Here is a 22,682-nt window from a genome sequence, read left to right on the forward strand (position 1 = left end):
GCCTTCAGATTCCTGAAAAGTGACCCAAGGATTGAGGTCAAGTTCTATTGCCGGGAAACCTGAGAGATTCGTAAGACCAGGCCAGGCAGCTTCAATCTAATTACGGTCGCGCTGTGGGGGCCGCCGGCCACTGACCTTGGCTCCCACCGAGATGCCTCAGCTGGCTAGGCCCCAAGGCCCTGGGCCGATCCCTGTTCCAGGCACTCCTGCAGGCCGAGGAGGGAAAAGATGTGGCCAAGCAATCAACTGGGGAATGCATGCTCCCCGACACGGTGATTCCAACTGGGAGTCGGGGGCCTGGCTTGGGTCAGTGCACTCACTCATGGGCAGGGAAAATCGGAGGGGGTCTGGGCTGGGCTTTACAGGAGGGCAGGAATGCAGCCCTCTGTCATGGGGCGGAGTTGGAACAAGTAGTGAATGTGAAATTCTGAATGAGCAGATCTTCAGAGCAACCAGGAGCACATTGCTTCCCCCAGATCCACCATCAGTGGGAGGTGGTGGCATTTGGGCCCACCCAAAGTGGTCAACGGCCCCGGGCCTATGCGTCAGAAACCAGCTCACCACCGTCCTCCTCCTCTTCCTCCTACTCCCCCACCCACCACACCACTCTGCCCCGCTCTGTACCCTGGATCCCCAACTGCCTTCTCTCCCCCACCCCACCACCAGCTAAACGTGGACATAGATTTTAAAAAAAATTTTACCATGATTGAATGTTTTCTGCCTTGATGTAACTCCCCACTAGGGAGAGTTCGTGGTACTTTTAAATTGGCTTGTTTGAGACTTACTGCTCCTCCCCTTGCTCACCTTTGGTCCTGATTTGCGGGCACGCGTGGGTTGACATTCAAGAATACAGTCGCATTTGTCGGGATTATGGGAGCTGAGGGAGAGGAACAGATTGCTGTCGGCCCAGTGTCTGCCCCATCAATAGCAGAACAACTTTTCCTAGGAGAGCCTGATTTTGGACCTGTCATTTTCAAACTCACCCAGAGCTTGGGGGAGTATTGTCGGCAGAAAGGATTTTTCGGTTTGAAAGGGTGGCTAGCAGCACAGTCCCCCATCTTTTTGCGTTCTCGCGTAGCCCCGGAGCCGCAGGTCAGCAGACCGACTTTCCGGGTCTTCTCTCTTCCGATCATTGCAGACCATTCACCATCTGAAAAATCTCCGGAAGGGGCAGAGGAGGTCTTCGGTTCTCGTCACCCACAGCAACGCAATGCCCGACCAGGCAGGGATGCATGAAGTTCAGCGCCACATTTCCCATCACGCCAATGCACTTTGCCACTTCCACATAGCGGCGAGCATCAACCCTGCCACAGGTAGAGGCCAATGGGGTCTGGGCTATCCCAGGCCCTGGACCAGCAGGGGCCAATACAGCCCGGAACCCCCTGCTGCTCTTGTGACTACGGAGGGAGTCCAACCTTCAGCAAGGCCCCCTGCCAGAACAGAGGGCTGTTACACGTTTGGGTGTGGACAGGCTGCATAGCAAAGCATCTAGCCTGGATCCGGAAGGGAGATTTCGGGGTACTGCCTCATCAATCTTCATTGATATATTCAGGGTCATATACCTCAGAAATATACCTCAGGATTCCGCTCTGTATCTCCCCTCTGAGAGCTTCTTCCCAGGAAAGGTGGCTAGCCACCAAGATGAATGGAACAATTGGGATTGGGATTACTGGTGGTGGAGGTCGTGTGGAGTCAGCCCCAAGAGGGGAGGAGGGAGGGAGGGAGACAGCCTTCCTTCTGGGGGACTGGGATTCCTTTCATATATTTCTCATGTGAAAGTCATTGACTCAAAGATTTCAACAGCCACTTTTCTGATGGACAAAAAGGATGACCTTTCCTTCCGGGCTTGTTAGTGGACATGGACTTGCCCACTGATTTTATCCAGCTCATTGAGGCACCGGGGAAGTTTGCCCTGCTCACACGGGTTCTGGGTCTTGAGAGGATGTAGGGTTTTTTTGTGTGGTTTTTTTTTTTCAAATTTCTTATTGAAACCCGGCCTCCTTTCTTTCCACAGACATCCCCTCCGTCCTGGCTGGCCCGGCTTTTCACTCTGATGAAGGGAATGGGGGGTTTGTGGTTCACTGGCTGAACAATAAAGAGTTTCATTTCACGACCTCGATTGAAATCTTCATGCAACACTTGCGGCAGCTGGCCGGGCAGCAGCTGGAGCCCGAAGCCGCCACCGAAGGAGGGGAGGAGGAGGAGGAGGAGGAGGAGGAAGGGGAGGAGGATCAGCTGGAACCGCAGCAGCCGGAGGAGAGAGAGAGGGAGAGAGGCCTCCGCATGAAGCTGGATCACGGTTAGTGTCACCGTGGACGGGCACCTCCACACCGCTGGGACTGCCGTGCACCGCCTTGACGGAAGGGGCCCTGAGTGGGAGGGGGAGCCCCTGCCAGGGTTACAGGACAGGTCTTGCACCCCATTGGACATTCTGCCCCGTTTGCCCTCGCCCTGCTGCCCTCCACATCTCCCGCCGGTAGAACAGGGCATTCTGGATGGTCCCGCAGTGTTCGGTCGCTGGGAATTCTGGTGCCAGGATCGAACGAGCACATGCTCTGGAGCTGCGGTGATTACCGGGGAAGGACAAGGCAAGGCTGCTGCCCTGACAGAGCCCATGGAGTCGAGGATTCTATGTGCCCAGTTCCTCTGGAGCATGCAGGTTCTCTCCTCCTCGGGGACTTGGAGGATGTTTGTGGTAGTGTTGTTACTAAGTGCTTACCGTATGTAGAAGGCTGTATTAAGCAGTGGGAAAAACTCACAGCTGGGCATTAGACACAGTTTCTGCCCTTCGGCGGGTTTGCTTGGTGGTTAGTCCCTCCTCCCTGTGCACGTCCATCTGGATCCGGCACTCCACGATGGCAGGAGAAGGGAAAGAATGTGCGTGTGCTCGGGGTGCTGATTGACAGGGGAGGACACAGTACAGTCCTGTGTCCTACCAGCCCAGCCTAGCCCCTTCCCCAGGGGCAGCCCAGACTAACCTGCCGCTTCACCCACTGGTCCCTAAGGCACCGCCTGGCTCCCCAACCTCAACATGGCATCCCAAGCCCGGCCCTACAGTGAGCTCCACAGTCATCCCCAGTTCTCCCCCACATCCTCCCCTCAGTCCCCATTCTCCTAGTGATGGAGGATCCAGGAAGGAGTTGCTGCCTCCCCTTACCTCCGAGGAGCCCACACAGAGCCTTCCCTGGGCTCCCAGATTGACTTGCACCCATCAGGGGCACTCTCTGAACACCTGCTGAGTACTGGGCGCTGAGCTGAGCACTGGCGGCTAGAGGATAGAGGGAAAAGGCCTGATCTTGTGTTGCCAAGGAGCTGCCAATCTACTGGGAGGCAGGCACAGTGCCAGAGCTGGAAGGAAAGGGAGGCTGGAACAAAAACAGATGGGTGGATGAGTAAGAGCCCTAGTAGCAGAGCAGCTAGCTGGGTGGCCAGGGTGGCCTGGGGCAAATAGGAAGAGGGGAAGGCCAAGGGGGCAGGGTGCTGGATGCAGGTGACCTGGCCAGAAGAGCAGTGATCTTGGAAGACCTCCAATGGAGGTGGGCTCTGGTGGGAGTCAGAAGGTCCTGTTTCTAATCCTGGCTCCCCCACTTGTTTTGAATGGGACCCCGGGCAAATCACTTCACTTCTCTGTTCAGTTACCTCATCTGTAAAATGGGGATTAAAACTGTGAGCCAGTGTGGGACAGGGATTCTGTCCAATGTGATGAGCTTGTATCTACCCCAGTGCTTAGTACAGTGCCTGGCACATAGTGCTTAACAAATACCATTTTAAAAAAAAAGTTGCAGGGAGTGGGGAAGGCAGCCTCTACTGAGTGGGGTGGATTGTTGAGGTGGCACCCCTCCAGGAAGTCGACCACCTCCCACCATGGTGTTCACTTCCCTTTGGGCTCCTCCTCCTCTTTTTCCCATCTCCCCAAGCCCCTTGCCAAGCCCACGTGTCACTCCCAGACCTCTCTTCTGGTTCAGAACTGTCCATGGATCGAGAATCTGAGGCAGGCACGGGGTCCTCGGAGCACGAGGATGGGGAGCGAGAGGGGAGCCCACGGGCGTCCCTCCGAGCACGGGCACCCCTGCCCACGGTGCTGTTGGACCGGAAGATTGAAGCTCTTCTCAGCGAGTGGAACCGGAATCCCGACATGCTGTTCACCATCCACCCTGTGGACGGGACCTTCCTCATGTGGCACGTCAAATATCTGGATGAGGACAACCCGGGTATCTTCAGACAAGTGCAGGTAGAGGTCTTCTCGCGTGAGCCAGTGACATTCCCCGCCCTCCCTCCCATCCCCGGTGCCCACCAACTAGCTTGGGAAGGAGGTGATATGGCAAGGTGGGATAGGATGGAGCAGGGGGCAGCCCTAAGCCCCAGAGGACTGGGCCACTGCTGGTGGGGAGGGCTGAGAGTGGCTCCCAGCCCTCCCCACTCCCCGCCATCCGCCAGACTAGCCCAGGATCCTCAGCCCCCAGGTCCCGCCCCGGGACAGCCCGTCCCTCTCTGGCCCAAGTCACAGTGCAGATGCCAGAAGCCTTGCTCGAGTCTGTCTGGGTGACAGCACCAACACGTGCTCTCCCACAGGTATCCTTTTCCACCCGGATTCCCGTCGCTTTTCCCTCCGGTGATGCCAGTTCCCTGAGTAAGAACATCCTGATGTACGCCTGTGCCCATGGTGCCACCCCAGGGCCCCGGGGAGGAGCGGCCAGCAGTCCCGGTAGCCCACCGGACCCCCGGAGGGCCGGGGTGCGTGGGCCCACCGTGTCGCCTGTGGTGATGATGGTCTCCAAACATGTGGACGGCTCGCTGAACCAGTGGGCGGTGACGTTTGCCGACAAGACGGCCTTCAGCACCGTGCTGACTGTGTCACACAAATTCCGGTACTGTGGCCACCGTTTTCACCTCAACGATCTGGCATGCCACTCGGTGCTGCCGCTGCTGCTCACATCGTCCCACCACAACGCTCTGGCCACCCCGGACCTGGACAGTCCCCACAGCTCCCGAGATACGGACCGCCCCCGGGACACGGGCCCGCCAGGCCCAGCCAGGCCCGGCCCAGGCCCCGCCCGACAGCCTCTGCGCAACGCAGCCACGCGGACGTTCCATGACCCCAATGCCATCTACAGTGAGCTGATCCTGTGGCGGGTGGACCCCATCGGGCCCCTGTCCTACACCGGAGGAGTCTCCGAGCTGGCTCGTATCAACTCCCTGCACACCTCCGCCTTCTCCAGCGTGGCCTGGCTGCCGACCCTCGTGCCCAGCTACTGCCTCGGTCAGCCCTCGTCGCCACTGTACCCGTCCCTCCCCCATCCCTGTCCCCATCCCCTTTGCCTTCCTGCCTTCCTAAGCTCTCTTCCCTCAGCTGGCCCTCCCTTCCCCACTGACAGCCAATTCAAACAAGCCTGGGAAGCTACCCCAGAGGCTCCTACCTCACTGCACTTTGAGGCTTCACTTTGCCCAAACACAGTGCTCGGTTCTCCACCCCCACCTGCCCCTGATCCCCTCCCTCAGTTCTCGGATACCAGTAATTCCCCCTGGTGTTAAAGCACCCCAACCCTTGAGTCCTGTTGGAATCGTTTCCCCGCCCTGGCACGCTCCCTCCCATCTGGGACTTCTGGTTTTCTGGAACCAGGCAGAGGTCCTGGCAGTCAACATGGCCCAGGCCTGTTCTCAGCAGTCCCTAATCCATATCACTGTCCTGTGGGCCTGAGAAGTGCAGGGTGAGCATCGTCAGGCTGAGGGCACAGGCCTGAAGGGCAGGAGCTGTGGGGCTCTGCATCCGCATCCCCCTTCCAAACCTCCCCTTGCCACACCTCTCTGCTGAAAATAAGGCTGGGGGCCTTCTCTGACCTCATTTCCTAGTCAGAAGCTCTGAGCAGGGACAGCACCTGCTCTGCCAGGGCCTAGAAAGTGGGGCAGGATCAGCACAGCTCGAGGGGGCAGCTTCCTGGTGACGGAGGGGGGTGGCCTCCTCAGTCCCTGCACCCTGCTCAACAACGGGGGGAACAGGTCCCCTTTTCTGGAAAGACCAAATCCCCAAAATGTCTCATTACCCCATGTCCCACTGTACCATCCCCTGCAGGTCATTCATTCATTCAATCGTATTAATTGAGCACTTACTGTGTGCAGAGCACTGTACTAAGTGCTGGAAAGTACAATTTGGCAACAGATAGAGACAATCTCTACCCAGCAACAGACTCACAGAACTACGGGGAGCCGACTGGCATGGCCACCAGCAGGAAGTCACCAGAAAGGGGACGCTCTGACTGCCTCCCCCATCTTCCCTCCTTTTCCTTCCTTCCACTGCCTTCCAGGCACCTACTGCAACTCAGCCAGCGCCTGCTTCGTGGCATCTGATGGCCAGAGCCTGCGGCTGTACCAGGCGGTGGTGGACGCCAGGCGGCTGCTTGACGAGCTGTCAGACCCTGAGTCCTCGGTAAGGGCAATGGGGCTGGGTTGGGGACAATGTCCTGTCTGTGAAGTGCTCCCAACCTCAGGGGGGCAGAACTGTCCCCGAGCGGGACCCGTGGGACCAGGGCCGTCCCCAGTCCACCCTCCAGGGATGTGCATCGAGAGGCTCTCAGAAACACACCCAGTTAGCTGCAGGGCAACAGCCCCCAGCCCATTTTCCCCAGGAAACTATTCCTGAATTGGCACTTAGCGAAGATGCCGTGACTCAAGCCCCAGGGAGGTTCTGAGAGTTTGGGAAGGAATAAGTTTAGCTTTTGGCCTGGAGTTTTCCAAATAGTCTGGTTTCAGTTCCTGATCATTAAAGGGGCCTGTTTGCTGGATGAGCTGGGCCCCCTGCCGCTATTGGCCGTAGTGTTACTCCATCTCCCTATCCCGCCAGGGAACCTGGTCCAGGTGTGGGCCCAGGCAGAGGCAAATATGGCTCCAGGGTCTGGTAACTGCTGCTGGGGATGGTTGGGGAGGACCATCCAGGAACTGTGCTGCCTCCCAGCTTTCCCCAGCTGCAGGCAAGGTCCCGAGCGGCGGGTGGTGTGGAGGGGAGGCAGGAAGTGACATCAAAAAGGGGCGAGGCATTGGGTGAGAGGTGGTCCCCAGTACTGCTTCTGCTTCCTCCTTGTCAGGGAGGAAAACAAATGGGTTACAGTTCACCTGCTACTCCCTCTCACGGTTTGGCAGAGGCAGCAGCGATTCCTGCTAGGAGACCCTAGGGCCGGGAGCCTGGGACAGAGCCCCCGCCCCCCACCCTGGCTCTCGGGATGTCCTAGGCTCCCCAGTTCTCTGATCCCTGCCACCTAAGTGAACAGGTGCCCAGGAGGGTTGGGCTCTGGGAACTGCTACCCATTGCCAACTGTGGGCTTGGAACCCTGGTACTGCTCCTTTGGGCTTCCGAGTGTAGCCTGTAGGGACGGAGAGTGGAGCTGGGGGATGCTGGCAGTAGACTCAGACGTCATAGTCCCCTTGCAGTCCCCTGTCCCCAAGTTTGGGCTTATGCAGTATGTCGAAATTAAGGTGAGCGAGTCCACTCTCACAGTCCGATTCTTTTCAAAAGCTCAAACTTCTCAGTGGGACAGCAGGGGAGCGGGAAGAAGAAATGTTTCTCGATTGACCGCCTGGTGGTGGTAGTAACTTTCTTTTGGATGGTGGACAACGGCCTCCTTGTTGCCCCAGCGGCACAGACGCCGGCCGCCGTCAACCACCAATATCTTGTGTGTTTCAGAAACTGATCGGGGAAGTGTTTAACATCGTGAGCCAACAGTCTACCGCTCGGCCGGGGTGTGTCATCGCGCTCGACGCCATCGCTGATCAAGTAAATGCCACCTCTCGGGCCGACGAGTCCCTGCCCACCCATCTCTCCATCCCCCGAGGGGCCCACACCCAGATGGGAGGGCCCCCAGCCCGCCCCATGGGCGCTCGGGTCATCCTGCTGGCCGAGACATAACTGGGGGTTTTGGGGCTGTCTAGTGTGGCGCAAACACCCAGCTGCTTCACGTCTTTCAAGAAGACTTCATTCGAGGATACAGGCCCCACAAGGAAGAGGAAGTGGGAGCCAAGGAAGCAGAGATATTTTTCCAGCCGTCACAAGGTATTTTTTAGCTTGACTCCATAAATCGGGTGCAGGACTGGCCCAGTATGTATTAGGTGGATCAGTGCCCTGTCAAGCCAAAGTGACCACAGCGCTCTTCCACAGCAGCCCCTTGGGGCAGGAAGATTTCTAGTCCCGGCTTCGGGAGGGAGAGTTTGGGTTCGGAAATCCAGACTTGGCTAGAGCAGACCCACTACCTCCCTGGACTTTTGCTCAGCTTCCCCATGACTTCCCCAGACTGAGGCCCATGCTCTAGAAGGGCCACATCCCCTTGGGTCCTGGACTGGGATCTGGCCATCCCCACTCTCCTCACGGCCCCTGAACTCCAAGATGGATAGGCCTGCAACTGTGGGGCCCAAGCAGAGTCTGGGGAAGGTTGGGGGAAACGCAAGTTGAATCACAAAGGCCAATACCTCCCCGAACTCCAGGCTATTCCCGGAGATCTCCCATTCTCCCCGAGCACAGTGTCCAGGGGAATTGTACTTAGGAAGCTAACCGAATAAGACGACCTCTGCTTTGGGTACAGGATATCGTCCCCCCCCGTTTTCGGAGAAGTTCTTTCTGGTGGTCATAGAGAAGGACAGCAATGGCTATTCGGTTCTCCATATGTGGCACCTCCATCTCAAGTCAGTGCAGGCCTGTGTGGGTAAGTAGATGTCTCTGCACGGGACACAGGGTCAGAATGGAGTCCAGTTCTCTGTGTGGCTCAGCCATGGGCACTGATGGGCCTGGAGAGACCCCTTTGCTGCTGCTCTGGACCCTGTTACCGACTCCCCGGGTCTCCTGGCCCACCGGGGCTCCAGTCCTCCGGAGCTCCCGTTTCTCTGCTTCTGCTCTGGTGGCAGGAGCACCAAGAGGGAAGCTGGGAGCAGCCCCTTCCGTCAGACAAACTCAGAAATTGTGGCCCTGTGACAGTCCCAGGCCCTGAGCCTAGGAGGGACCGGCCGGTGGGTCACTGGGAAGCACTCCAATTCTCCCAGAGCAGTAGCAGATTAGATATCAGAAAGGGAGAATGAGGTGTTAATAATAATAATGATATTTGTTAAGCACTTACTATGTGCCAAGCACTATTCTAAGCACTGGGGGAGATACAAGGTAATGAAGTTGTCCTACGTGGGGCTCACAGTCTTATTCCCATTTTACAGATGAGGGAACTGAGGCACAGAGAAGTTAAGTGGCTTGCCCAAACTCATATACCGGACAAGTGTTGGAGCCGGAATTGCAATCCATGACCTCTGACTCCCAAGCCCGTGCTCTTTCCACTAAGCCGCACTGCTGTGTTACCTCTGGACTAGGCCCAGGGCTGGTATCCCAGGGAGCTGGTCACGAGGCCCTCCAAGGGGCAGGGAGTGTCGGCCATCCCTGCTCAGTCAGATGGCCGTTAATGGCCCTGGGAGGCCTGCCACGGCCACAGCATCCCAGGGTCCTGCGTCAATTTCGGGCTGAACCTAAGGCAGCAGGATGCCTCCCACTAGATGTGAAGGGCTGCCGGGCAGCGGGAAATGGGCTTGGCGGCCCAGGGAGCCTCCCCAGAGGGGTGGGTGGGTCAAGTTTAAGGGCCTCTGCTACTGACAACCCTTTCCTGGGTTTCCTCAAAGCCAGAGCCTCTGAAGCACCTTCCTCCGAGAGCCGACTGACTGTGCCCGGCCAGAAGAACACTGACTCTTCTCCCGAGACCTCTCCAGGCCCGAGCCCCATGCCACGGTCCTCGTCTATTGCCAACCTGCAGACTGCCAGCAGACTGATTCTGAGCTCCAGACTGGTGTACCGCCAGCCCCTGGACCTCCCAGAGGGTGTTCAGGTCATCAGGGCAACTCCTTCTGCAGGTAGCGTAATTTTCCTTTGGGACCAGGGCCAAGGGTCACCCCTGGGCTTCTGGGAGTCCGTCACCTTGCGAACACTGCAACTGAGAAGTAGGAACTGTGGAGAGGTGGGATGTGATTGAAGCACAGCGGCAGGGCCTAGAGCAGGTGGAAAGGAGGAATAAGGTTTCAGTGGCTAGCATGGACGGTCCAGACCAGGGGCACTTGCTCTGTGGAGGTTAGGGGACCATCACCCCTGTGGGATTGGCACCAGGAAGCAAAGCCCATGCCTTCCTGCCCTCACAGCCTTCTAGGCAGGGCAGAGAGCAGTAGCTAACCTGTACTGGCCCTTGGAACTGGGCAGATCGCAGAGGGGAGCCAAGATGGCGGCTGTTCCATCCCTGATTCCTGCTGGCAGACCAGTCTCCTTACCTTCGTTTTTCCCGTCTGCTCCCATTCTTCCCTTCTCACTCCCCGCACTGCCACTCTTCCCATGGTCCATGGGAGTAGATGGGCAGGCAGGCAGTGCCCAGGAAACACACAAGAACCACTGGCTACTGGCCAAAGGGTTCCCTGATCCTTGTGACTTCTAGGGTCAACTGAGGCCTTGAGGCCTTGGATCTCTCAGGACAAGGAAAGTGGGTGTATGGAGAGAAGACCCCTGCCCCTGCTGGCTGGGCCCAATGTCCCATGGGGCCTGGCACAATATTGAAGGTACAGACACCGTGGTTAGGAGAGAGGATTGGAGCTCGAGCACAGTCGGGTGCCTTAGCAGGAGGAGTGTCGTGGACCTGTATGTCCAATCTGTCCCCACCCAGGCCACCTGAGCTCCTCGTCCATTTACCCCGTGTGCTTGGCCCCCTACCTGCTGGTCACCTCCTGCTCCGATGACAAAGTCCGCTTCTGGAAGTGCACCGTGGATGAGACGGCGGTGGCGGCCCCAAGGGGAGCGTCCGGGAGCCGAGCCTACCGCTGGCAGAGGTGGCCGCTGAGGAACGAAGAGGGCGAGGCCAACAGCAGCACCGTGAGCGTGCCAGGGCGGCCCGTGGCCGTCAGCTGCTCCTACACCGGCCGCCTGGCTGTGGCCTACAAGCGGCCGGGCGGGGGTGGGAGCGGGTCTGGGAGCGGGTCCGGCGAGGAGGAGCTCTCTCTGCATGTGGGCATCTTCGAGTGTGAGTCCACGGGGGGCTCAGAGTGGGTGCTGGAGCAGACCGTGCCCCTGGATGACCTGGTCCCAGGGGGCAGCGTGCTGGACGCCAGGGTCAGTGTGGACAGCAACCTGTTTGTGTACAGCAAGTCGGAGGCCTGGCTGAGCCAGGACCGAGCCCTGCTGCCCGGCATCAAGCACCTGGTGCACCTGGACTGGGTCTCGAAGGAAGATGGCTCGCACATCCTCACGGTGGGGCTGGGGGCCAGCGTCTTCATGTATGGGCGCCTGGCGGGCATTGCCGGCTGCGAGCCCGGCGGTGGGAAGGATGGGGGAGCCGTCATCACTCTGCCCTTGGGCGGCAGCATCAAACAGGGCATCCGATCCCGGTGGGTCCTGCTGCGGGCGGTGGGCCTGGTGTCATCAGTGGACGGTACCCCATCGCTGCCCGTGTCTCTGTCCTGGGTGCGCGACGGCATCCTGGTGGTGGGCATGGACTGCGAGATGCACGTCTACGCCCAGTGGAAGCACGCGGTCAAGTTCGGTGCCAGCGAGCCGGAGAGCCTTGGGGGCGAGGAAGCGATAGCCCTCCGCCCACGGGGTGGACCGACCGACGCAGCGGTGGACGACGCAGTGGGTGCACCCCCAGCAGGCCGGGATGGGGGCCTGTTTGAGGCAGCCCACGGGCTGTCCCCAACGCTCCCCCAGTACCACCCAACACAGCTCCTGGAGCTGATGGACCTGGGACGGGTGCGCAGGGCCAAGGCCATCCTCTCCCACCTGGTCAAATGCGTTGCTGGGGAGGTGGCTGTCGTCAGAGATGCCGAGGCCGGCGAGGGTGCCAGGCGGCACCTGTCCCGGACCATCAGCGTCAGCGGCAGCACCGCCAAGGACCCAGTGGTGGTCGGGAAGGATGGAACACGGGACTACACGGAGATCGACTCCATCCCGCCACTGCCTCTGCATGCTCTCCTGGCCGCGGACCGGGACTCGGCCTACAAGGCATCTGAGGAGGGACCCCGGCGGCCCCGGGACGGCGAGCGGCCCGGCGAGGCCCGGGAGCCGGACCAGTATTCGGACCTGTTCCAGATGCCGCCCGTGGCCACGGACGACTTCTCCGCCTTGGAGCCAGAGAAGAGGGAGGGTCAGTCCCGTGTGATCAATCTGGCTCAGTACGGGCCAGCGCACTTCGGCCGGGAGCATGCCCAGCTGCTGTCCAGCCACCTTGTGCACTCCAGCCTCCCTGGCCTCACCCGCCTCGAGCAGATGTTCCTCGTGGCCCTGGCCGACACCGTGGCCACCACCAGCACTGAGCTCGACGAGAACCCAGATAAGAGTGGCCCAGGTAAGACCCCGGCCTGGGCCGACCCCTGGCACGATGCTCCTCCTCTCATGTTCCCGCAAACTTGTGGGGGGGACCGCCTGGGTACCCCACCTCAGGGGTGGATGCGGAGAGGGCCGGGGGATGCTGGACGAACCTAAACAGGGCAAGTGGGTGGTGGTGACAGATGTCAGTGGCATGGCGAGGGCACCAGCCAGCCCTTCTGTCTGCATGGGCCTGAGTCCACGGTGAGTGTGCAACGTATCCACGCTGGCCCGCTAGAATAGATGCTTCTGGTTTAGTCTTCTGGACCAGGAAGAAAGGTAAGTTGAGGAATGATGGCCCCACTTCAGCTCCAAGGTTTCCATACTGGACCTGCTCCTGTCACTTGCTTCTTTCTCCTCACCCCCTGCTTCCCTTCGGCCCTCCCTGTTGCCACTCCCATTCCTGTGTGGAAGGCTATGCTTTGTGCATATACTCGGGGAACCCATTTTTGCTGTTTCCATTTGGTCCGCTGTGCTTCCCCCCTCAGTAGCAGAGGTTTAGCAGGTTTTCCAAGTGCTTTTCTGAGGAGCCCTATATCATCTCAGCAACCCACTTGCTTGTATACAGAGCTGCCTTTGAAAGGCTCTTTCTTGCCTATGGGACCATTTTAATCGGTCAGAGTTGTCCAGGTGAACAAGTCCACTCTCTCCTTATCTGCAGTGCCCCTCTTCTCTCCCTCCCCGCCCTGCCACCTGCACTTTTCCTGCTTCTGGCAGAGGTGGTAACAACCTGCGGGGACCACCCGTGAGGAGCACCACGGGGCCCTGCCCTGTGCCTTAGGGCCCTGGTGTCCCAAAACACCATTTCGCCCACAGGAAGAGACACCCTCGATGAGTGTGGCTTGAGATACTTGCTGGCCATGCGGCTGCACACGTGCCTTCTGACCTCGCTGCCTCCCCTGTACCGGGCCCAGCTCCTCCACCAAGGTAGGCATGCCTTCAGGTGGCTCACGGGGCAACTCTTCCTGGGCAGGGGTGTGGATGGGCCACAGCACTGACCCTCAGATTACTCTCGGAGGCCCCCTCCCCCTCCGTGGCCCGCGAGGTCACTGTCCCTCTCGGCCTCCAGGTGTGTCCACGTGCCACTTCGCCTGGGCCTTCCACTCTGAGGCTGAGGAGGAACTGATCAACATGATTCCGGCCATCCAGCGAGGGGACCCACAGTGGTCTGAGCTGAGAGCTGTGGGCCTGGGCTGGTGGGTCAGGAACACCAGTACCCTGCGTAGGTGCATGGAAAAGGTAAAATCTTCCTTCAGGCAGTTGCCCGTGAGGGTGGTTGAGGGCACAGTGGAGTCCTGGGGGCATCCAGTGGGCTGGACATCCCATTCCATCCCCCACCCCATCCCAGTGCTTCAGACTTCAGGACGTGGAGAGGTGAGGAATAGAAGTGTATGGGAGAGGGGTGAAGCTTCCACTGGGTCCCTCCAGCGAGCTCAGCAACATCTCAGGGCTTGTGCTTGGCCTGGCAACCGGGCCACTCTCTGCTGCCAATTAGGGGGGCCATAGAGCCGTGGCTCTGGCTGGTTCCCCACCCACCCCCACCCCACCCCCGTGGGCCCTCAAACTGGTACCTGCACTTCCTTCTGCAACCTCTGGAAGCTTCCGACGTTTCCTGACAGGCTGCCGTTGGCTGCCCCACAATCCACAGGGCTGGGTGGAAACAGCCTCCCTTTTTCCCCTGTGGACCGCCCCGCAGCTCCCGGGTTCTTAAGGCATGCTTCTTTATTTCAGGGGCTATCTGTCCCTCTAGACCTCAAACCCCTTGGGGACAGGGACTTCACTGTACTCTCCCAAGTGCCCAGGAGAAGTCTCCGGCATCCAGGAGGCGCTCGATGAATGCTACTGATTGGCACCTGCAGCCATGTCCTTTCCTTGCCCTCCCTCGTCCCGCAGTTGGCAGCTGTGGCAGTGGGAGGGATCATCTTTAAACATTTTTGAAGGGGCAGACAGCGTCTTGTCCATCACTTTGCCAGCCACTGGGCTGTGCCTGGGCCCCAGGCTGTTCCACAAACAGCCCCATTCTTCCTTTGCCCCGGCAATCCACCCTGAGTATTTTTAAGCCCGGTCTGGAGCCGGGCACAAAGCAGAGCGCTGCTGGGCTCGCCCAACCCTGATCCTCCCCTACCGCCGCAGGTGGCAAAAGCATCCTTCCAGAGGAACAATGATGCCTTGGACGCAGCCCTCTTCTACCTCGCCATGAAAAAGAAAGCGGTGGTGTGGGGTTTGTTTCGGTAAGCAACCTGGCACCGGACCCCGGGCGGGCTTAAGAGAGGGGCGCAAGTCCAAGTTCCTGTCAGCTTCCCTCTGAGGAGCAGCTTTCTGACAGCCAAGGGGCCTCACCCCGTCAGGTGGCCAGTGCGGGTCTGAGAGACCCATTGGAGCGTCGGCTCCTTATGGGTGGGGAACAGCTCCCTTTCCTAATTGCATACTCCCCAAGCATCTAGTGCGGTGCGCCGCACCAGGTGGGCACTCAGTAAAAGCTTCTCTCATCCCTGACTCCTACCGCTACTTTGCTCCACAGGGCGCAGCACGACGAGAAGATGACCACCTTCTTCAGCCATAACTTCAGTGAGGACAGGTGGCGGAAGGCAGCCCTGAAAAATGCCTTCTCCTTACTGGGGAAGCAGCGCTTTGAGCAGTCAGCTGCATTTTTCTTGCTCGCCGGCTCCCTGAAGGACGCTGTGGAGGTATGGGTTGGGGACCGGGCCAGGGAGAGGCAGGAAGGGGCGGGGGTGCGGGGGACACAGGAGTCTGGGAGGGGAAGTGGGGGAGGGTTATGGCGAGCTGCCAGCCGTGAGGCTGCAGGCTGGAGAAATGATAGAATTGTGAGCGTCAGTCATTTGCTGGAAAGAGTGGCTCCCGTCCCAGCCCCCATTGTGGAGTTCAGGCCCCGTAAGTGGTCCGGCCTTGGCCGGCGGGGGCGCCTCATCAGAGGGACCATCGACGACAACGGGAGGATTCGCCGTGTGTCTAGGCGCTGAGGGTCAGCATGACTTCTCTCCGCTTCCCGCCGCTCTGATTGGGTTGCCCTTCTCCTTTGTTCGCCGCCCGCTCATCTGGTGGCCTTCTCTGAAAAGAAAATCGGGGTGGAATCTTCTCAGCTTGAGGCAGAGAATCACCAGCAATTATGGATCCTTATCACCCGCTGCCGGCACCACTTCCAGATGGATGTTGAAATGGAGACTTCCGGCCCAATGAGGATTTTGAAAAATGGGTTTTCTCGTTCCCAATGCCATTGAAGTCCTGATGAGTTCTCTCCATGGCTCGCACAGGTGGCCTGGCTCCTTAGAGTCACCCCAATTGTGACAGTTAATAATTTCAGGACCTTTCTTTACCTCTCCAGTCCCCCTGCCCCGTCACTGTCATTGTCAGCTGTACTTGTTTAACCCCCTCTGGGCCAACCCCTCCCTGGAACTTCCCAGCTCATTGCCCTGGCTGACCAGGCAGCCGACTGACCTCTGAAACCCCTTGTGACCTGCCTTCCTCTTGGCTTTGGCTTCCTCGTAGCCTCTCTCCGCGTCTTTCTTATCTTCCCCTCCTCTTCCGAGCTTTTTCTCTTTCTCTCCCCCATCCTTTTTCCTTCATCCCTCCAGTCCCCTTTCTCTCCCCACGCTGTAGCCTCAGCGATTGGAGCGGGCCATTTGAGGTGTCACCAAGTGGGAACACCCTAACTCTCCTCAATGGGGCTGTTGCTTTGGGGTCCACAGGTGTGCCTTGAGAAGATGGAAGACATTCAGCTGGCCATGGTGATCGCCCGTTTGTACGAATCCGAGTTTGAGACCTCTTCCACCTATCAGTCCATCCTCCATGAGAGAGTCCTAGGGTGCCAGAAGGATGGGACTGGGTTCAACTGCCGCCGCCTGCACCCAGACCCCTTCCTGCGCAGTCTGGCCTACTGGGTCATGAAGGACTACCCGAGGGCACTGGACACCCTGCTGGAGCAGACGCCCAAGGAGGAAGATGATCCCGCAGGTGGGCCAGCATGCCGATCCCTTGGCCCTCCCCGCATGTGGTCCCAAGTGACTGGGTGCCCCCTTGTCCCCATCCTCTCTCCCAGGAGACACCCAAAGAGTTCTCCATGGTCCTCATCTCACTTGGCTCCACTCCAGTCCATTACTGGCCCCTGAAATCAGGGGGGCTAATTGTCACAGAGAGACTCCCAGCCAACACTCTGGCCCGGAGCAGCCAAGCTCATTAGCATCCATTGCAGTGTGCCCCACCCTACCCGGCAGGCTTTCTCCCTAGGGTCTCTCTTCTGTACCCATGGGCCTCTTCCACAGGCAGGTGACGACGGCCTGGACCCTGGGGACTTGAGTATAGGGTGCGGACAAGACCCTCTTCCTGGGTGAAGAAGGCAGGCGTGGGGGCTGGCACTCTGGCCTCTGGCCGCCTTTCCCAATCTCTGTCATTGCCAGGCATTAGATTCCCGGCGGTGGCTTCCGTGGGAGCGCAGCCCCGGGGGTCGGGGAGGGCAGAATGTGACTCCATTGTCTCTCGGGGCCCCTCATTGTCTCCTCCTAGCTGTCGTCAAGGCATGCGACCCTGTGGTGTTCAGCTTTTACAACTACCTGCGCACCCACCCGCTGCTCCTGCGACGGCCCTTTGGCGCCCCAGCTGGGGCCCTGGCTGCTTTTGGCCTGAAGACAGAGAAGACCTTCGTGGACCAGATCAACCTCATCGAGCGCAAGCTGTTCTTCACCACGGCCAATGCCCACTTCAAAGTGGGCTGCCCTGTCCTAGCTCTGGAAGTCCTCTCCAAGATCCCCAAAGTGACCAAGAAGGTGGACCTTTCTCCCCAGCCAGAGCCACCCAAACCAGACAGAGGCATCTTGGGACCCAAGCATCCAAGCGAAGAGCTCTTTGACTGGGGCCAGTCCTCTGTGAAGCTGGACGATGAGCCCCTGCAACTAGACTGGGATGAGGAGGAGGAGGAGGAGAAGAACAGTGCTGGCCTGGTGATGAAGGGTGTGGCAGAGGCGAAAGATAGAGGCAATGAGCCTGTGTCTGACCCGGACTCAATCCCGACCTCCCGGGACATAGATGCCGTTCCGGTGGGTGATGCCGAGGAGGTGGATGTGATTGCCGAACAGCTGAAGTTCCGGGCGTGCCTGAAGATCCTCATGACTGAGCTGAGGACTCTGGCCACGGGCTACGAGGTGGATGGGGGCAAGCTCCGCTTTCAGCTGTACAACTGGCTGGAGAAGGAGATAGCTGCACTGCACACCATCTGCAACCACGAGGCAGGTGGCCGGAGTGGCCCGGGCCCAGCCGGTGGCCCAGCCCCAGGGGACCTCCTGGCCCACGAGGAGCCTCCTGACCAACCTGACGTGGTCTCCTACGAGCGGCACCAGGTGGAAAGGCGCCGGCTGCAGGCTAAGCGGGAGCACGCTGACCGGCGCAAGCACTGGCTGCAGGAAAACCAGGCCCTCCTCAGGGTGTTCCTCAGCTACTGCAGCCTGCACGGGGCCCAGGGCGGTGGCCTCGCCTCGGTCCGAATGGAGCTGAAGTTCCTCCTGCAGGAGTCCCAGCAGGTACAGCAGGCGGGCGGGCGGGTGGGTACATAAGTGGCTTAGGGTGGCGGGGAGGGCCGGGTCCTCGGCCCCAGATCACTCTCCTTCCCACGGCTGCTCCTCTGGCCACACTCAGGAGACAACCGTCAAGCAACTACAGTCCCCGCTGCCCCTGCCCACCACCCTGCCCCTGCTCTCGGCAAGTATCGCCGCCACCAAGACCGTCATAGCCAACCCCGTCCTCTACCTGAACAATCACATCCACGACATCCTGTACACTATCGTGCAGATGAAGGCCCCGCCGCACCCCAGTGCCGAGGATGTCAAGGTGGGGTGGCTGGGCCCTTTCTCTCCAAGTTGCTCAGGGACTAGGGGGCATTCAGCCTGGGGGGAGACTGGACCCTCCCACGGGTATAGGGGGGAGGGGGCGGGCGGAGGCACCAGTCTGGTGCAAGGCTCTGAGAGCTCTACCTGCTTTGAGCCCCTCGGGAAGATTGGCCCAGTGTTCTATTTGGATGTGGGAGCCAGCAGCTTGTTGACCACTTCTTCAGTGGGATGGGGCCACGTTGAACTCAGTCCACCCCGGGTTGGGATAGTGGGGGTCACAGGAGGCTCTTGTCCCTGGATTCATTCCTTAGAGAGTGCCCCTGGCCTATTTCCCTCATTTCTGCCCAGCCCAGATGTCCGGGATCACTCAGGCCTTTTCAAGTGTGCCTGACCATAGGCTGACGTTTTCATTCAGTATGGGCATTCTGGCCTTGCTTGGTTCTAGGTGCCCACGCTGCACTCCCTCGCCGCATCCCTCTCGGCATCGATCTACCAGGCTCTGTGCGACAGCCACAGCTACAGGTAATTCGGAGGCCCCCGGGCCGTGTTCTGCATTCCGTCAGGAGGCAACCATTGGGCCGACTTGGGTTGCCGGGGCTGGGAAGGGGCAAGCTGGCCTGGGAGGAGGGCCTCACGGTAACCAAAACGTTCCCTTTGGTATCTGCTCAGCATTGGTGCGGGCCTTGGGGGCGAAACAAATCTCTTTTGCCCAGCCCCCTTTCTTGGAGAACTGGGTAACACCTTCTCCCCACCAAAGAAGCATGGCAGAGGAAAACTGCCGTTATCACTCTCCATGGACACCAGGGAAGAGGCCCTTCGTCAGATCGAGGGCCCCGCTCAGCCAATGCGCAGTCCGAAGGGAGCCCCTCCTTGGGGGAGAAGAGGATGCTGGCAGCTTCCCCGAGATTTAGGCAGGAGTCCAATTCGCTCAGTGGGTCCAAGTGGTTGGGGAGTCATCGGGAACGATGCCGACCAGAGAGAGTGGCTGAAGTGTTTTCCACTTCAGGCTGGAGTGTCTGAAGTGCACAGATCGTGCATCTACCCGAGCCATGGAATCTTGTGTGTGCGCCCGCGCGTGTGAGTGTGCGCCCGCGCATTAGCCTACGTGCCTGCCAGCCTGACACTCAGCCTGTCAGTTGCGCTGGAGGTACCAGTGTTCACACCCTGTCTGCAGTACCCAAGCCTTGGGCCTTATGTTCCTCCCTGCTGCAATCAGTGCTCTTGTGAATTGTGGATGCAGACCAGGTGTCACTGAGGTCAGCATGGTTTTTTCTGCAGCGCAGTCGCGGTCTAAGGTTGCACAGCTTTCTGATTCCGGCTCTTGCCCTTTCTAGCAGGTACATGCTACTCCCTCCCAAGACAGTTTGCTCCAAGTGGCCTTTCCCCCCGGGCCCCAGCTTCTCTCTGAGAAGGGAAAGCAGAGAGCTTCGAAAGGCCCATCTCTCCTCCCTCCAAAACCTCCAGTGGTTTCCCAACCTCCATCCAATCGAGCACAAACTCCTCACTGTGGCCTTTAAGGAACATTGTCGGTGCCCAGGACAGAGCTCTGCTCATGGGCAGGCATCCAGTAGTGCTGCACTCAAGGCAGGCCCCTAATTCAGTACTCTGCTCATGGCAGGTACCCAGTACAGCACTCTACTCTCAGCAGGTGCCCAGTACAGTGTTCTACTCATGACAGGGGCACAATACAGAGCCACTCCACTGGCTCGCTCAGTCTTACCTGTCAACTCTGTTTCCGCATGTTCCCCCAAGCTCTCACACTCACTTCCTCCCCGAGATCACCAGCTCTCTGTACCTCATTCTCAACTTTTCCTCCTCCAAGCCCTGGCTCATGTCTTTCCTTTTGCCTGGAGCGCCCTCCATCCACCAGACCTCTGCCCTCTCCATCTTCCAAGCCTCCTGAAATCCCACTCCCTTCAGGTGGTTTTCCTCAATTTGTTTTTCTTCTCCCCAACTCACATCCTTCCAGCTGATAGCACATTTGCTCTCGCAACTTCCCATTCCACTTTTTTGCAAATGGATTTCCATACTCTAGAAGTAGGAGTAATTATTAAGTGCCTACTGGGTGCAGTAGGAAACTATTTGCTCACTCCCTCCTGTTTTGTGAATTTTTTTGTGTCTGTCTCTCCAGCTAGATTGTGAGCTCCTTGGGAGCGGCAATTGTGTCATCATCCTTTGTTGTGCTATCCCAAGGGCCGCATACAGAGTTCTCTCCGCCCAGTTAGCACTCAGCACTGAGGATTGATTGTTTCTGGAGGGAGGCGGGTTTCAGGCCGGGCCCTAGGGAAATCCATCCTCCCCGGGATTGCTCTGTGTGTTTCCAGCAGCCAAGCCGAGGCCAGTCAGCTCACCGGCATGGCCTACCAGGGCCTTCTCCTGCGGGATCGGCGTCGGCTGAGGACAGAGAGCATCGAAGAGCACATCACTCCCAACTCCTCTCCCGCCCAGTGGCCCGGTGAGGAGGAGCCTGGGCACATTTCCCCCCACCTTGTCTGTCCCTAGGGAAGATGGGCAGTACCTGGCCTTCAAAATGCTGGCCTGCCTTCCTGTAGCTGGCTACCGGTGCCTGCCTATGGCTGCCTCCTGCTGCCACTGCCCCCGCTATCCCTGCTGACTCTTGGTTTTGGAGAGCAAGGGCCAGCCTGTCGACACAGCAAGGGTGGAGGGAGGTCCCACCAGCCACCCGCCCTGGGGGCTAGGCTGCATGTCCCTGCTGGAGGGGGAGGGCGGAGGGGGAGCCACTCTGATCTGAAGCTGCGGCCTCCCCCAGCTCCAGCCCCGGCCCCTTCCAGAAGCTGAACCACAGGAAGGGTATTCCGGGTGGAGCTGTTACCCTTGTCCAGCCCTCCAGGATGCTGCTTTGCTCACAATGGCCTCCAAGTGCACAGCAGGGGTCAGAGTCCCTGGTTTACAGCCAGGAACAGGAGTGAGGCTCAGCCCCCACACACCCACTCCTGCTGTCCCCTCGGGCCGAAGCTCCCTTCTGCCTTGCCTAATTTTGCCACTCTGAGACTCACTGCCCATTTTTGTTCATGCTTCCCTCTGTCCCCCTGCCAGCCCCACCGGTTCCCCTCCCCCCCGTCAGCTACCATTCCCTGTCCCCTTCTCCCGTTTTCCTTTGCTCTCCTTTTCAGGGTCCGACTGGGTGCCCCACACCAGCTTCCTGCCTTTCAGAGGCTCTCTTCTCCCCATACCCCATCCTCCTCCTCTGAGGACTGGACAGGGCTGACCAGTTGACTGGCACTGGGAGTCATGAATCCAGCTGAGCTCTGATGCCCAATTTGACCCAGAGAAGGCAGTTTAGGGTTGCCTTTTACTGAACTATCTGCAGCTGGGGGGTCCCAGCACACCAGCCACGGAGCCAGTGGTTCCCAGGGGTTTCCAGGGAAGTGTCCATTGTGCTTGGGGCATTGTTCCTCTGTGCTTAGGCTGGCCGTCCGAGGAATACCGGACGGAGACCCCAGGTGTGCTGCCCTCCCCACGCTCACATCCTGCCACATATGCTGTCTCATTGCAGGGGTCAGTTCCCTGATCAACCTCCTGAGCTCAGCCCAAGATGAGGACCAGCCCAGGCTGAATGTCCTGCTGTGCGAAGCTGTGGTGGCCGTCTACCTGAGCTTGCTGATCCACGCTCTGGCCACCAACTCTGCGAACGAGCTGTTCAGGCTCGCGGCCCACCCGCTCAACAGTCGTATGTGGGCAGCCGTGTTTGGAGGCGGGGTGAAGCTGGTGGTGAAGCCTAGGCGTCAGTCTGAAAGCATCCCAGGTGAGCCGCGGTGGACCCCGGGACAAGGGCTGGGACGGGGGCTGCCTTGGCCATGGAGTCGTCTCAGTGTGATCTGCTTGGGCCAGGCTGGAGGGTGAGGCTGCCCAGCCTTGGATCACGGGGAGGGGCAGTCCCTGCCCAACTGCCTCAGTCACTGCCAGTGGAGGGGGGCCTTGGCCAAGACACTGAAGAACTGGATGGGGCTCACCTCATCCCTGGGGGCCTTCCCCAAGCCAGAGGGAACAGGACAGCCTTGATGGCCTTCGGTCTTGACGAGGTCTTGGGGGGGCAGAGAAAGGCAGGAGTGGCAGAGCAAGGGAGAAAGGTACAGGTACTAAGAGAGGGCCGTGGCGGGAGCATCCATCCCAGGACACAGGTCTCTGGGGATGGTAGGATTAGTCACTTTTGGTGTCTTCTAACTCTGCTGTACGTTCCCAGCACTCTGCTCATAGGAGGTGTGCAATACAGAGCTCTGCACCCAGGAGGTATTTGGTACTGTGCCCTGCACCCAGGAGGTGCTCAGTACAGCACTTCGCGTGCAGGAGACATCAGGACATAGCTTTGACAGAGGGATTGATTGTTTGGGCTCTACTGTCAGTCCGGAGGGAAAGCCCAGGGATTTGTTAGGTATTTGTGGTAGAGCAGGGTAGCCCGGTGAGAAAGCCAAAGCGGCAGCAGGCACCTAACTGCACTGTGACCAGAGCTTGGACCTAATGGCCGCTGT

At 59.1% G+C, this 22,682-nt stretch overlaps 1 protein-coding gene across 3 annotated transcripts in view; it reads left to right on the forward strand.

Annotated features, from left to right (window-relative positions):
• DMXL2 (Dmx like 2) overlaps positions 1-22,682 on the forward strand; it is a 58,182-nt gene that overhangs the window by 19,221 nt on the left and 16,279 nt on the right. For all 3 annotated transcript variants that reach the window (XR_005660269.1, XM_029071168.2, XM_029071169.2), the window contains exons 9-28: positions 1,139-1,313; positions 2,015-2,299; positions 3,966-4,231; positions 4,573-5,260; positions 6,303-6,424; positions 7,676-7,765; positions 7,921-8,041; positions 8,568-8,687; positions 9,640-9,867; positions 10,662-12,335; positions 13,172-13,282; positions 13,425-13,594; positions 14,489-14,586; positions 14,877-15,042; positions 16,063-16,327; positions 16,877-17,886; positions 18,002-18,193; positions 18,638-18,714; positions 20,517-20,647; positions 21,710-21,958. Coding sequence is in view for 2 of the 3 variants with exons in the window: in XM_029071168.2 (XP_028927001.1) it covers positions 1,139-1,313; positions 2,015-2,299; positions 3,966-4,231; positions 4,573-5,260; positions 6,303-6,424; positions 7,676-7,765; positions 7,921-8,041; positions 8,568-8,687; positions 9,640-9,867; positions 10,662-12,335; positions 13,172-13,282; positions 13,425-13,594; positions 14,489-14,586; positions 14,877-15,042; positions 16,063-16,327; positions 16,877-17,886; positions 18,002-18,193; positions 18,638-18,714; positions 20,517-20,647; positions 21,710-21,958 (6,238 nt within the window). In the remaining variant the exon portion in view is untranslated. The remainder of the gene's footprint in view (positions 1-1,138; positions 1,314-2,014; positions 2,300-3,965; positions 4,232-4,572; positions 5,261-6,302; positions 6,425-7,675; positions 7,766-7,920; positions 8,042-8,567; positions 8,688-9,639; positions 9,868-10,661; positions 12,336-13,171; positions 13,283-13,424; positions 13,595-14,488; positions 14,587-14,876; positions 15,043-16,062; positions 16,328-16,876; positions 17,887-18,001; positions 18,194-18,637; positions 18,715-20,516; positions 20,648-21,709; positions 21,959-22,682) is intronic.

Source organism: Ornithorhynchus anatinus, chromosome 8, assembly GCF_004115215.2.
Source record: "Ornithorhynchus anatinus isolate Pmale09 chromosome 8, mOrnAna1.pri.v4, whole genome shotgun sequence".
Classification (NCBI taxonomy): domain Eukaryota; kingdom Metazoa; phylum Chordata; class Mammalia; order Monotremata; family Ornithorhynchidae; genus Ornithorhynchus; species Ornithorhynchus anatinus.